This window comes from Mustela erminea, chromosome 12 (genome assembly GCF_009829155.1).
Source record: "Mustela erminea isolate mMusErm1 chromosome 12, mMusErm1.Pri, whole genome shotgun sequence".
Taxonomy (NCBI): domain Eukaryota; kingdom Metazoa; phylum Chordata; class Mammalia; order Carnivora; family Mustelidae; genus Mustela; species Mustela erminea.
In genome coordinates, this window is record NC_045625.1 from 479,959 (window position 1) to 494,375 (window position 14,417).

General features: G+C 69.6%; 1 protein-coding gene across 9 annotated transcripts; it reads left to right on the top strand.

Moving 5' to 3' along the window:
* The first annotated feature begins 211 nt into the window (after nucleotides 1-211).
* Nucleotides 212-9,528, top strand: NSMF (NMDA receptor synaptonuclear signaling and neuronal migration factor). Of its 9 annotated transcripts, XM_032307646.1 has the most exons (16): nucleotides 213-462; nucleotides 937-998; nucleotides 1,683-2,189; nucleotides 3,293-3,368; nucleotides 4,228-4,233; nucleotides 4,549-4,617; nucleotides 5,497-5,549; nucleotides 6,204-6,293; nucleotides 6,797-6,921; nucleotides 7,132-7,215; nucleotides 7,305-7,338; nucleotides 7,447-7,517; nucleotides 7,670-7,749; nucleotides 7,916-8,018; nucleotides 8,234-8,309; nucleotides 8,400-9,528. In XM_032307646.1, exons 1-16 carry the CDS (start codon nucleotides 392-394, stop codon nucleotides 8,495-8,497), a joined length of 1,605 nt encoding a protein of 534 aa, XP_032163537.1. In that variant the 5' UTR covers nucleotides 213-391; the 3' UTR covers nucleotides 8,498-9,528. The 9 variants fall into 9 exon arrangements, with proteins under 9 accessions (XP_032163541.1, XP_032163543.1, XP_032163542.1 ...); XM_032307650.1 differs by lacking the exon at nucleotides 6,204-6,293 and having other exon boundaries at nucleotides 212-462; XM_032307648.1 differs by lacking the exon at nucleotides 4,549-4,617.
* Nucleotides 9,529-14,417: the final 4,889 nt, after the last annotated feature.

Consider the following 14,417-nt stretch of genomic DNA (forward strand, 5'->3'; position numbering starts at 1 on the left):
CCTCAGTTTCTCCGCGCCCCCCCAAGCCTCCCCCGCCCCCCGCCCCGAAGCCGGCACGGTGGGCGGAGCCACCTCCCCGGTCCCCTCCGGACGACCCCGCCGGGCACCGACGTCACGGGCGGCCACCCCCAGGCGTGACGTCGCGGTGGGCGGAGCCCCGGGCCCGCCCCGTCCGTGACGTCGCGGTGGGCGGAGCCGCCGCCCCCGGCCCCGGCCGCGCTCTCCGGGTGCGGCGGGACTCGCGGACGGCCCGGCGCGGCCATGCGGGGCCCGGGCCCGAGCCCCAGCCCCAGCCCCAGCTCCGGCCCCGGCGCGGCGCGGCTACCCCGGCGGAGGCGGCGGGCGCGGGGCGCGCTCTGAGGCCGGGGGATGCGCCGCCGCCGCCGCGACCATGGGCGCCGCCGCCTCCCGGAGGAGGGCGCTGAGGAGCGAGGCCATGTCCTCGGTGGCGGCCAAAGTGCGGTGAGTGCGGCGGGCCGGCCGCCGGGGCCCCGCGCCCGCCCCGTCCCCCGCGGCGTCCGCCCCGCGCCCGCCCCGTCCCCCGCGGCGGGGCTCCGCGCCGCGTCTCCCTCCCCCACCGCCACCCCCAGCTCGGCGCGGCCGCGCTCCCGAGACCGCTGTGGGCGACGCGCCCGACCTCACGACCCCCGCGCGCGGACCGCGCTCACGGAGTGACGGCGGCCGGACGGAGCGCTCGCCCCGGCGCCGGCCGCTGTGCCCCGGGACCCGGGGTGGGGGGCGGGGGTCCCCGGAGCTGCGCCCTGCCCGTGCTGGGTTTTCTGGGGGCGGGACGGCACGGACGGCCGTGAGTGACCCCGACCCTTCCCCGGCTGGTGCCCAAGGGCTGGGTGGGGGGTGGGGACCCCAGCTCCCTTCTGAGGAGCGTCCAGAGTGACCCGGGTGCACTGAGAGCGCACCCCGCTGTCCACCCTTCAGAGCAGCCCGAGCATTTGGCGAGTACCTGTCCCAGAGTCACCCTGAGAATCGGAACGGTGCAGGTAGGGGCATTGGAAGAGGTGCCCGGACGGGGTCGGTCCGCAGCGCACCCCCCTCCCCCGCCACCCCCACAGCCTAGGGATGCTGTCCCCTGCCCCAGGCCTGGCCCAGCTCCAGGGTCAGGAGCAGGCAGCAGGAGCTGCCCTGCTGGGCTGGCTTCCTCACGCCCCCTGCCCTCCCTGGCCCAGAGCCCCAGGAGGAGCTCAGAGTCACTCATCACCATGGCACCCACCCAGCCTGGGCCGTTGGCATGGCAACAGGCCTCCTGGCACCCCCAGGGTTGGCACCGCTGTCTCTGGGGGCCAGCTGGTGGGGGGGAGGGGAGAAGTTGGCACTGGGCGCATGGGTGCAGTGGCAGGCTGGGAGGTGGCATGTTCATTCCTGTCTCCCCCCTCCCCCCGCGTCAACCACAGGTAGCATAGCCTGTCCCCCCACGCGCGCACACACCCAGGGCTGGGGGCCCAGGTAGGAGGAGGGTGGGAGCCTCCCAGAGGGTACGCAGGTCACAAGCACCTTTTCTGAAGATGGCAGGGGCTTAGAACTTGGTCACTAGGGCTGCAGGGCAGCCCAGCCGCCCCCCCACCACCTGGGCCAGGCACTCACTGGGAGTTCTCTGCCCTCGCCACACCAGGAGAAGGGGAGGGCAGGGCCAGAGGGCTGCCGTTCACGTGGCACCTCTTCCCCAGACCACCTGCTGGCTGATGCCTACTCTGGCCACGACGGTTCCCCCGAGATGCAGCCAGCCCCCCAGAACAAGCGTCGCCTCTCCCTCGTCTCCAATGGCCGCTACGAGGGCAGCCTCTCAGAGGAGGCTGTCGGTGGGAAGCCGGCCGGTGAGGGCCCCCAGCCCCGCGTGTATACCATCTCCGGGGAGCCGGCCCTGCTGCCCAGCCCGGAGGCCGAGGCCATTGAGCTGGCCGTGGTAAAGGGGCGGCGGCAGCGGGAGCGGCACCCTCACCACCACAGCCAGCCCCTGCGTGCCAGCCCCGGGGGCAGCCGTGAGGACGTCAACAGGCCCTGCCAGAGCTGGGCAGGCAGCCGCCAGGGCTCCAAGGAATGTCCCGGATGCGCCCAGCTGGCCCCTGGTCCCAGCCCCTCCCCTCGGGCCTTTGGGCTGGACCAGCCACCCCTGCCTGAGGCCACCAGCCGCCGCAAGAAGCTGGAGAGGATGTACAGTGTCGATCGTGTGTCTGGTGAGGGCAGGCTCGGGGGCAGGGTGCCGATGCTGGGGTATGCTGGCCACAACCACTGTGAGGCTTGGACAGGTGGAGGGTGTGCAGGGGCCCAGCGGCACCAAGTCAGTCAAGGAGTGCTTCCTGGAGGAGGGCGATTAGGAGATTCTCGAGGGTGGAGCACACAGAAAACATGGCTCAATTAGAATATCAGGCTGCCTCTGGGGAGTCCTGGGGACCAGTCTCTGCCCTGGGCCCCAGCCAACGACGTTCACAATGACCTTGGGAAGCACGTAGTGTCTGGGGCCTGGCCAGGTACTGTGGTGCTGTGCAGGTGGTCGGTGAGCCCTAAAGGCTTCCTACGTGGAGAAGCGGCCTCTCGGGGACACTTGAGCAGCCCCACGCCTCCCGGCTCTGGGGTCACCTCCTGGAAAGCAGCGTGCCGACTAGCTGCGCCCTCACATCATCTCAGGCTACCTCCTGGTCTTCCCAGTCCGCAGCCTGCCTGGGCATCAGGGTACAAGCCAGGGGTGTGGGCAGTTCACCTCCATGGCCTCATGCTCCTCTGGTGGACAGAGCGCAAGGGTTGGGGCTGGGGTCAGGGTGAGAAAGTAGAGCAAATTTTCATCTGCCCCGGGTAGGAGCTGTAGGGGTCCTGAGAAGGGGCAGCCCTCAGCGGGACTGTCTCCACACCGGGTGAGGGCCTCCACCTCCCCCTCCTGGAATGGTCCAAGGGAGTGGAGTGGGTGGCCTGCAGAGAAGGCCCCGGAGCCCCCAAGAGAGGCTGCAGCCCTTGTCCCCGGCCTGTGCCTCCTCTCCAAAGGGCAGTGAAGTGAACCCTTTCTCTGGGCCCCTGGACACAGGCTGTGCTCACAGAGGCGCGCGCTTCCGCCGTCGGCAGCCCCAGGGCGAGCTGGGCAGAGACCGACCGTCAGGAAGCTGCTGAGCTGTCTCGGCGTGAGCCGGCACGTGTTACCTTACAGCCTCACGCCAGCGTCCGCCCACCTGGGAGAGGGCTAGGGGACCCTGGTGCTTTTCCCCCACTGGCTTGGGCAGAAGCAGCCCCTTCCCTGGCAGCTTCAGGAAACCCCCAAGCCACCCTCGTCCCTCCTTCTGTCTTGCAGATGACACCCCCATCCGTACGTGGTTCCCCAAGGAAAACCTCTTCAGCTTCCAGACCGCAACCACAACTATGCAAGCGTGAGTCGTACACCTGCTGGGTGTCCACGGCGCGGGGCCCGGGCCTGGGGCCTCTTCTTGGTGCTCAGGAACTACTGCCAGACCCGCTCCCGCCCGCGAGGCCCACCTGGGCGGCTGTTTCCGAGCAGCCCCACGTGCCCCTGTCCTACCACGTCTGCCAGATGGGACACAGTCTCAGGGAAGGCGGGGCCGGCTGCTGGCCTCCCCCAGCCTCCCCCTGCCTCTCGCTCGCCCCCTCCGTCATCACCCCTGCCTTCCCCACGGCCCTGCCCTCTGCTCTCCTGGCCCTCCCCTGTCCTTCTTGGTCCTCTGGGGACCTGGCCCCGGGCTGCAGCTGCTGCAGTCTCCGGTTGGGGTGGTTCTCCTGGGCACCGCCTCATCCCAGCTGCCGAGACAGCGGCCTCCTCGTATTTTGTGCCTCTCGGGGGTCACTCCCCAGGCGCCCCTGTGGGGGCTGCTCTTCTCTACGACACGTACCTGGGTTTTCGGACGCGGAGTTCCTTTTGGAGAGGCACTGTTGGCTGCAGTGTCCCCCTTATGCTACTCCAGGGAGCCCACCACCGCCCTCAGGCTGGCTGGGAGTGGTCACCTTGGCCGCCAGGCCCAGAGCCAGCAGAAACAGGCCTCTGTGCCCGCCTGACCGTGTCGTGGCACCTGGTAGCATGGGCCCGTGACCTCCTCATCCACCACCCTTGCGCGGGCTTCCCACAGCACAGCTGGTGCCCTGCTCGAGCCTGGAGTATGAGTGAGGGACCCCCGGAGTCCATGACAAGGGCAATAACAGGGAACCTAGGGGGCTGTGGGGTCGTGGCTCACTATGTCTTCTTTCTCACGCTGCCCCTTCCCGCCGCTCCTCCAGCATCTCGTAAGTACTCTGTGGGACCTTGAGCCTAAGAGCACTGGGGTTGTCCCTGGGGGACCCTCCCACCCCCAAATAGGTTTGGGCAGGCCAGGGACCTGGGCCTTGACTGTGAGGGAGTGCCACGTCCCAGCAGGCACCACGGCCACAGCAGGGCCTGCCAGGAGCCGGGTGGAGGACAGGGTGAGACAGGCCAGGGTCCTTCTGCCTGGCCCGGCGCCCTGGATGCCCCTCCAGGCCCTGTGCTCACGCCTCTGTCCCCACGTCTCAGTCCCCCCTACCTGCGGCCAAGGGCAGTGCTGACTCGTGGTGGTTTCTCAGGGTGTTCAGGGGCTGCGCGGAGAGGAAGCGCCGGAAACGGGAGAATGATTCCGCGTCTGTAATCCAGAGGTAGGGCCTGCCAGCCACTCGCCACCAGGGTCCGTCTCTTGTCTGTGCTGGTCTGGTCTGGGCCCACTGGGCCCTGGCAGACCTGATGGGGGAAGGGCGGTGGCGACCACTGGCCTGGCCCTGCTCTGGGGACGCAGCAGGCAGGAGAGGTCATGGAACCTGGGCCCCCAGACCTGTGTTTTGGGGGTACATTGACAGTGGAACTACAGGCAGTTAGCCCACCCCTGTCTCTCTCTGACCCTTGAACCCCAGAGCTGTGGGGTCAGCAACAAGGCTTATCCTCCCTGAGCCCCACCTCAGAGATGTGGCCAGAAACCGTGTCCATCTTGGACCCTGGACCTTGGTAGGGCACACATTTGGGGGTAAAGACGACCTGTCTCTGAGGTGACCCAGGGCCGTAAGAGCAGGGAGGGAGTGTCTGCAGGCCCCAATCCTACCTGGGGTTGGTGCAGACAGTTGTGCTGAGCACAGGAAGCAGGAGCCCTTGACCACTTGGCGAGGGAGGCTGGTGGGGTTCAGAGAGGGACTGGAAGGGTGGGCAGTGGGGGTGGGTTCCTGAAGGCAGGAGGGTCACCAAGGGGCAGGGTCCTGTCATGGGGCCAAGAGCAAGAGAAGGTTTGATCATTGTGCCTTTGTCCTGGCAGCAAAGGGGAGCCCTGCAAAGGCGTCAGCCTGAGGGACGGAGTGGGATTTGCTTCGGAGTGGGCGGTGGGCGGTAGGCGAGTAGGGGAGCGCAGGGGCGCGAGGCATTTCTTTCCTGAAGAGGTGACGGCAGACCCGCCGGCTGCGGGCCGTAGTGCCAAGCAGGGAGCATGGGGGACTCGTCCACCGCCCACCCACTCTGGCGATCCTCACCAGCCCCCCATGTTTCTTCCCCAGGAACTTCCGCAAACACCTACGCATGGTCGGCAGCCGGAGGGTGAAGGCCCAGAGTAAGACCCAGGGCAGGAGGGTGGGCAGGCACGTGGCACTGCTCTTGGCCGGCTGGGGCTTTGCGGGCTGCTCGCTGCACCAGAGAAACGGGGGTCCCAAACCCCCACCGCAGCCCCACCAGGGAACCCTGGACTCTGGCCCTGCCCCTAGCCTTGCGACAGAACCCCTGCCTCAGGCTCAGCTCGGGCTCCAGGCCCCACCCCCAAGCTTGCAGCACGGCCCCACCCCAGGCTCTGTCCCACACAGATCATTGCACAGGCCCTGCCCCCAACCGTCTGCACAGATCCGGCCTCTACTGGTCCTAGGCCCCAGACCCCACTCTTCCCTCACCAACACCCACTGGGGTCTTGGGGCACCAGCCCCTGCCCCAGCACGCCAGACTCGGCCCACAGGCGCCCCGGACTGACGCCCTCCGACGTCCTAGCCACAGACCCTTCCTCCCGCTTTCCCAGGTGGTGCCCCAGAGCCGGCCCACCTGCCCCCAGAAGCCCCCCCCCAGGCCCCAGCTCCTCCAAGGTCCCCAAAGCCGAGTTCATCCCGACTATCATCCCCCACTCAGCCCTGTTCTGGGTTGCTGAGGCCCAGGGTCAGCTCAGGCTCTGCCCCTCCCGCCCCAGTCCCGCCGCCGCTGACCTGCTTTGCTCTCACTGCAGCGTTCGCGGAGCGGCGCGAGCGGAGCTTCAGCCGGTCCTGGAGCGACCCCACCCCCATGAAAGCCGACACTTCCCACGACTCCCGAGACAGTAGGTGCCCGGCCAGGCCGGCCCACCTGCCCCCAGAAGCCCCCCCCCAGGCCCCAGCTCCTGTGCTCCGCCAGGCAGACCTCCTGCCTGGGCAGCTAGGCTTCTGCGCTTCTGCTCTCTGAGCCTCAGCTTACCCATCTGTGAGGTGGGGGTGCCTGGCCCCTTATATTTCGTGGGCAGGGTGCTGTGTGCTGTGTTGGGCGACCTGGGGGGCCAAGGGCTGCCCTGCCCGGCTCCTGGTTCCAGGGCCCCGGGGGGCCTGCCCCGCTGGCATTGTGTGGGGGTCCACAGGGTAGCCGTATATGGTGGCAGCGGCCAGTGTCGCTAGGCTGGTGGTGGCCTTTGTTAGTCTCTGTCACCCACCCTGGATTACTTGCTGACCTGGAGGACCCTCCGGGAGCCTTTATTTTGGGTTCCGTCTACTGCTCATGTCTGCGGGTTCCAGCTGGGACTGGAGGTGCTGCGAGGGGTCCACAGCCCTGGTGACCCATCCTGCCCCTCAGGTAGTGACCTGCAGAGCTCGCACTGCACCCTGGGTGAGGGCTTCGAGGATCTGGACTGGGAGACGGAGAAGGGCCTGGAGGCAGTGGCCTGTGACACCGCGGGCTTTGTGCCCCCCAAGGTCATGGTGAGGTCGGGTGTCTTTATGCCCTTCCTGTTCCAGCCGGTCGTGGGCTGGTGGGGGTTTCTCTTTCGTCCAGGAGCCCAACAGGCTCTGCCTGGAAGTGATGCAGCCGTCACAGGCTGCCCAGCAGTGGGGGGTGACCTCCTGGGACCTCCCACCGCCCACTGGGTCTGAGGCAGCTGGGCCCTGAGCCGCCCCCTGTGCTGTCTCCAGCTCATCTCCTCCAAGGTCCCCAAAGCCGAGTTCATCCCGACTATCATCCGCAGGGACGACCCGTCCATCATCCCCATCCTCTACGTGAGTCCCTCTGCGCCAGCCCCGGGGCTGGGGGGGGGGGCGCGGCCCGAGGGGGGCCCTGACCAGAGTGTGGCCCGTGTCTCTCGCAGGACCACGAGCACGCAACGTTTGAGGACATTCTGGGTATGTGCCCCGCGGCCCCACTGTGCTCTGATCCCGTGTGGGGCTTCACCGACAGGCCGTGGGGGGCGAGGGGACGCTGGGGGACAGCTCACACTCCTCCCTCCCTAGAGGAAATAGAGAAGAAGCTGAACATCTACCACAAAGGGGCCAAGATCTGGAAGATGCTGATTTTCTGCCAGGTAGGGCTCAGCCCCTTCCTGCTCGGGGGACGAGGTTCTCGGCAGAACGTGCAGCCTTCGCACACCGGTGAACGAGCACGTGTCTGTGTGATGGGGGCCGCGAGTGGACGCCCTCTGTGTGCACCCCACGCGGCCAACCCCGTCTCTGACAGGGCGGCCCAGGACACCTGTACCTGCTCAAGAACAAGGTGGCCACTTTCGCCAAAGTGGAGAAGGAGGAGGACATGATCCAGTGAGTGGGCCGCCCGTGGAGGCGGCGTCCGGGTGCACACGGCGTCCCCGCGGTCCCTCCCACGATGCTCCTATCTGCAGAGCCGGGTCCTGGGCCCTGGCCGGCCCCTCCTCGCGCGCGGGGCCCGGGCTGGAGGCTGCTGGTGACCCAGCCCCTCCCCCACCAGCTTCTGGAAGCGCCTGAGCCGCCTGATGAGCAAAGTGAACCCGGAGCCAAACGTCATCCACATCATGGGTTGCTACATTCTGGGGAACCCCAACGGGGAGAAGGTACAGGGACCCCCAAGCCCTGCCCCAGGCCTCGAGACCCCGGACCCACTCCGAGAGTTGGCAGCCTTCCATTTCTCCTTCCGTTCTCCTCTTCCTTCAGCCCCTGGAAGCCCCTGTGCTTGAGCCCAGTCAGTGGTGGGGGGTTCCTGCTCCCTGAACACCATTCCCCCATACCTCCCCTGCCCTAAAGTCATGGCCCCGCCCTGCCCTTTCAGCTGTTCCAGAACCTCAGGACCCTCATGACCCCTTACAAGGTCACCTTCGAGTCCCCGCTGGAGCTGTCGGCCCAAGGTGAGCTTGCCAGGGCCAGGCTGGTTCTCCGCCTGAGCGCTGGGGCCCCGGGGTGAGGCCTGAGCCCTGGTCTGTCTTGTCGTACCCCAGGGAAGCAAATGATCGAGACCTACTTTGACTTCCGGCTGTACCGACTGTGGAAAAGCCGTCAGCACTCGAAGCTGCTGGACTTTGAGGATGTTCTCTGATGGCCGGGACCCCCACCCGGCTGCTTCCACGGACCAGTGGCTGGGGCTGGGCCACTTGTGTGCGCCCCAGGACCGCGTGGGTCCCCACTTCAGGGCACCCCCAGATGTCGCTCAGGTTCCCTCCTGGGGGTCTGGCCCTCCCTGCACCACAGCCCACTGAGGTCAGAGCCCCTGTGGCCCGGGACCAGCCTCGCCCCCGTGGCCAGGGCTTGCTTGGCGGCCGGGCGCCGATGGGGCCTCGGCCCTGCCCCGAGGCGCCTCCTCTCCTCGGGTCCGTAGACATAAGTGCAATTTTCACAGCCCCGGAACAGTCCGGAGGGAAGCAGCGTGACTAGTCGAGTAGCTGAGTGCTGTGGTACCAGTTACGGTGTAGACAACCCAGCCCCGTGTGTGTCCAGGACCTCGTCTGCTCCCCGCTCCTCTGCCCTGCCCTATTTGATCACCAGCACCAGGGCGGCCCGTCGGGGGAGCAGTGTTGCCCGGCTGCCCGGCCTGGCCCCGGCCGTGGCCGAGTCCCTGATGGTGTGCGCTTGTACCTTCTCGCCGCCCCTGCTTCCTCTGACCTCAGCCGCGCCGGCCCAGCAGGGGTGCCTGGGCAGCAGGGGAGGGGCGCGCCTTCCCTTGTCCCCGAGGAGGCTCTGGGTTGAGCTGGGCCCCCCCGGCTCCCCGTCCTCCTGCACCCGCCGGGCCCCCTGATGCCGTGGTGCGGCTCAGCTTTTGCCAGCCTGGGTCGTAGCCCTCTCTCAGTGCAAAGGTTCCGAAGGGGCGGGCCGGGGCTGGGCCCCGGTGGGTGGGGACCCCACGGCAGCGCTGAGCCACGGTGGATTTGGGGCATGCGGCCTAGCTGGGGCCCAGCAGGGCCAGCTCTTGTATGTTGCTGGGGCTCGGGGGCAGGCCCCCCTCCGCAGAGCCTGGGTGTGAGGACACCTGGCTGTGCCCTCAGCTATGGGAGGAGCAGGGGCATGTGCTGGGCTCTGAAGGATGTACGATACCCCTTAGAGTGACCATTAAACCCGACCCTCTGCTGCGGCCGCCTGGCTCTTCTCTCTTAGCACCGCCCGCTACCTTCCCGGACCCAGAGACCTCCGGGCCCATGGGTCCAAGTTTGCCGCCGTGGCCCCTGGACAGAGAGGCCGGGTGGGGCCCCTAGACCTTCCCTGCCAAGGTCATGCTCAGTGAGAGGGTCTGGCAGCAGCAGGGATGCAGAAGGGCAGGTTCTAGACAGTGCCAGGGGGTGGAGGGTGGTGCTCCCACAAAAGGGTCAAGAGGGCTCAGGAGCTGCGAGCAGAGGGACCCTGTGTGGGCTGCCGGAGGCTGTCGGGAAGTGAGTGTGGGCCCAGCTGGCAACCCTCTCCCGGACGAGCCTGTGCTGATGCTGGGCCCCGTCGAGCCTGGCTCCCTGGCCGGGTCCTGGTCTCTAGTGGTCCACGGAGGGGCAGCAGGTTCGGGCTGGGCAGGACAGGAAGCCACCAGCGGACAGCTTGGCAAGAGTCTAGGAGTCCTGAAGCCTCCGGTGCTGGGAGCCTGGAGGTCAGCAGCCCTTCCTGGGATGGGCGTGCCCGCTCTGGGGGCGCCTGTTCCTGCTGCCTCCCACATGCTCCCAGGGCACCCCCTGCAGGGCCGGGTGGCAGAGGGTCAGAATCCACAGGAACAGGTAAGCTGGTAGATCAGATGCCCGTCCGCCAGCTCTTGCGTACAAAGTTGTGTCACTGGGGGCTTTTAGCACTCTCAGGGCCTGAGCCCGACGCGTCGCCCCCGTTCCGCACAGCCACGGTCTGTGCAGGCCGCCCGAGTGTCTTGTTTTACACATGCGGGCCGGGAGGCTGGCTGTCCCCAAGATGCCCGCCCACCTGCACCCCGCGGCTCAGAAGGCACATTGCTGTGTTGTCCAGCCCTCAGCCCAGGGCCAGCCAGGGGCTCGGTCATGTGCCCCCTCCCTCACCTGCCGTCTGGGGGTCTGGCTGGGGTCAGGTTCGGCTGCGCTGGACGAGGGCTGGTGGGAGGCTCAAGGCCTCCATGTCTGGCCGCTGGGTTCTTCCTCGGCCCGGTAAGCACTGGGGAGAAGTGTGCTGGGAGGGCCAGTGCCCGGGAACAGGCCCAGGACCCTGCAGATGAGCATCTGGGGCAAGGTGGTGGCAGACGTGGGGGCCGGGGCTGGCCAGGGCTGCTGCGGCCCTGACCCATGCACCTGCCCCAGTAGCTGGAGGTGGTGGTGGAGGCAGAAGGTCCTGGGCAGGGAAGGGGTCATTGTACATCAGGACAGCAGTCGGAAGGGGGAGGGAGTGACGGTCTCAAGAGCTAACCTGGGAAAGGAGGTCGCAGAATCTTCCTAGCCCATGGGAGACCCCCAAGGCCAGCAAGAGGGATGACCTATTGCTTCTTGCCTCTTGGGTTTGGCACAAATACTAGGACATCCGTGCCCATGTTGGTGAACGTGTGGGGAAAAGGTAACGCGAATCGTTCCAGCCTTTCAGGAAGAAACTGGCCGCAGCTCTTAAAGTCAACGGGTGTGGCCGCCTGGGCAGCTGCCTCTTGGTTTCGGCTCAGGCCGTGACCCAGCCAGAGCCCCGCGTGGGGGTCCACGCTCCGCGGCAGTTTGTCTCTCCCTTTGCTCCTCCCCCTGCGCTCACACACACGAACCTCCAAACTGGACGTTTATCTGATGAACTGACCTGTCTGTGGAGCCAGCGCCTCCCTCCGGCCCGGGCGTCCACTGTCCCCTCCCTCCCAGGCGGCCGTCCACTGTCCCCTCCCTCCGGGGCGGCCGTCCACTGTCCCCTCCCTCCGGCCCGGGCGTCCACTGTCCCCTCCCTCCCGGGCGGCCGTCCACTGTCCCCTCCCTCCGGGGCGGCCGTCCACTGTCCCCTCCCTCCGGCCCGGGCGTCCACTGTCCCCTCCCTCCTGGGCGGCCGTCCACTGTCCCCTCCCTCTGGGGCGGCCGTCCACTGTCCCCTCCCTCCGGCCCGGGTGTCCACTGTCCCCTCCCTCCCGGGCGGTCGTCCACTGTCCCCTCCCTCCCGGGCGGCCGTCCACTGTCCCCTCCCTCCGGGGCGGCCGTCCACTGTCCCCTCCCTCCGGCCCGGGCATCCACTGTCCCCTCCCTCCGGCCCGGGCGTCCACTGTCCCCTCCCTCCCAGGCGGCCGTCCACTGTCCCCTCCCTCCGGGGCGGCCGTCCACTGTCCCCTCCCTCCGGCCCGGGCGTCCACTGTCCCCTCCCTCCCGGGCGGCCGTCCACTGTCCCCTCCCTCCGGGGCGGCCGTCCACTGTCCCCTCCCTCCGGCCCGGGCGTCCACTGTCCCCTCCCTCCTGGGCGGCCGTCCACTGTCCCCTCCCTCCGGGGCGGCCGTCCACTGTCCCCTCCCTCCGGCCCGGGTGTCCACTGTCCCCTCCCTCCCGGGCGGTCGTCCACTGTCCCCTCCCTCCCGGGCGGCCGTCCACTGTCCCCTCCCTCCGGGGCGGCCGTCCACTGTCCCCTCCCTCCGGCCCGGGCATCCACTGTCCCCTCCCTCCGGCCCGGGCGTCCACTGTCCCCTCCCTCCTGGGTGGCCGTCCACTGTCCCCTCCCTCCGGCCTGGGCGTCCACTGTCCCCTCCCTCCGGCCCGGGCGTCCACTGTCCCCTCCCTCCCGGGCGGCCGTCCACTGTCCCCTCCCTCCGGGGCGGCCGTCCACTGTCCCCTCCCTCCGGCCCGGGCGTCCACTGTCCCCTCCCTCCTGGGCGGCCGTCCACTGTCCCCTCCCTCTGGGGCGGCCGTCCACTGTCCCCTCCCTCCGGCCCGGGCGTCCACTGTCCCCTCCCTCCCGGGCGGCCGTCCACTGTCCCCTCCCTCCCGGGTGGCCGTCCACTGTCCCCTCCCTCCGGCCCGGGCGTCCACTGTCCCCTCCCTCCTGGGTGGCCGTCCACTGTCCCCTCCCTCCGGCCCGGGCGTCCACTGTCCCCTCCCTCCGGGGCGGGCGTCCACTGTCCCCTCCCTCTGGGGCGGGCGTCCACTGTCCCCTCCCTCCGGCCCAGGTGTCCACTGTCCCCTCCCTCCGGCCCGGGTGTCCACTGTCCCCTCCCTCCCGGGCGGCCGTCCACTGTCCCCTCCCTCCAGGGCGGCCGTCCACTGTCCCCTCCCTCCGGCCCGGGCATCCACTGTCCCCTCCCTCCCGGGCGGCCGTCCACTGTCCCCTCCCTCCGGCCCGGGCGTCCACTGTCCCTTCCCTCCGGCCCGGGTGTCCACTGTCCCCTCCCTCCCGGGCGGCCGTCCACTGTCCCCTCCCTCTGGGGCGGCCGTCCACTGTCCCCTCCCTCCGGCCCCGGTGTCCACTGTCCCCTCCCTCCCGGGCGGTCGTCCACTGTCCCCTCCCTCCGGGGCGGCCGTCCACTGTCCCCTCCCTCCGGGGCGGCCGTCCACTGTCCCCTCCCTCCGGCCCAGGCGTCCACTGTCCCCTCCCTCCGGCCCGGGCGTCCACTGTCCCCTCCCTCCTGGGTGGCCGTCCACTGTCCCCTCCCTCCGGCCCCGGTGTCCACTGTCCCCTCCCTCCGGGGCGGGCGTCCACTGTCCCCTCCCTCCGGCCCGGGTGTCCACTGTCCCCTCCCTCCCGGGCGGCCGTCCACTGTCCCCTCCCTCCAGGGCGGCCGTCCACTGTCCCCTCCCTCCGGCCCGGGCGTCCACTGTCCCCTCCCTCCGGCCCGGGTGTCCACTGTCCCCTCCCTCCCGGGCGGCCGTCCACTGTCCCCTCCCTCCAGGGCGGCCGTCCACTGTCCCCTCCCTCCGGCCCCGGCGTCCACTGTCCCTTCCCTCCGGCCCGGGTGTCCACTGTCCCCTCCATCCCGGGCGGCCGTCCACTGTCCCCTCCCTCTGGGGCGGCCGTCCATTGTCCCCTCCCTCCGGCCCGGGTGTCCACTGTCCCCTCCCTCCCGGGCGGTCGTCCACTGTCCCCTCCCTCCCGGGCGGCCGTCCACTGTCCCCTCCCTCCGGGGCGGCCGTCCACTGTCCCCTCCCTCCGGCCCGGGCATCCACTGTCCCCTCCCTCCGGCCCGGGCGTCCACTGTCCCCTCCCTCCTGGGTGGCCGTCCACTGTCCCCTCCCTCCGGCCTGGGCGTCCACTGTCCCCTCCCTCCGGCCCGGGCGTCCACTGTCCCCTCCCTCCCGGGCGGCCGTCCACTGTCCCCTCCCTCCCGGGCGGCCGTCCACTGTCCCCTCCCTCCGGCCCGGGTGTCCACTGTCCCCTCCCTCCCGGGCGGCCGTCCACTGTCCCCTCCCTCCAGGGCGGCCGTCCACTGTCCCCTCCCTCCGGCCCGGGCGTCCACTGTCCCCTCCCTCCCGGGCGGCCGTCCACTGTCCCCTCCCTCCGGCCCGGGCGTCCACTGTCCCCTCCCTCCGGCCCGGGTGTCCACTGTCCCCTCCCTCCCGGGCGGCCGTCCACTGTCCCCTCCCTCTGGGGCGGCCGTCCACTGTCCCCTCCCTCCGGCCCCGGTGTCCACTGTCCCCTCCCTCCCGGGCGGTCGTCCACTGTCCCCTCCCTCCGGGGCCGCCGTCCACTGTCCCCTCCCTCCGGCCCCGGTGTCCACTGTCCCCTCCACTGTCCCCTCCCTCTGGGGCGGCCGTCCACTGTCCCCTCCCTCCGGCCCCGGTGTCCACTGTCCCCTCCCTCCGGGGCGGGCGTCCACTGTCCCCTCCCTCTGGGGCGGGCGTCCACTGTCCCCTCCCTCCGGCCCCGGTGTCCACTGTCCCCTCCCTCCGGGGCGGGCGTCCACTGTCCCCTCCCTCCGGCCCGGGTGTCCACTGTCCCCTCCCTCCCGGGCGGCCGTCCACTGTCCCCTCCCTCCAGGGCGGCCATCCACTGTCCCCTCCCTCCGGCCCGGGCGTCCACTGTCCCCTCCCTCCGGGGCGGCCGTCCACTGTCCCCTCCCTCCGGCCCGGGCGTCCACTGTC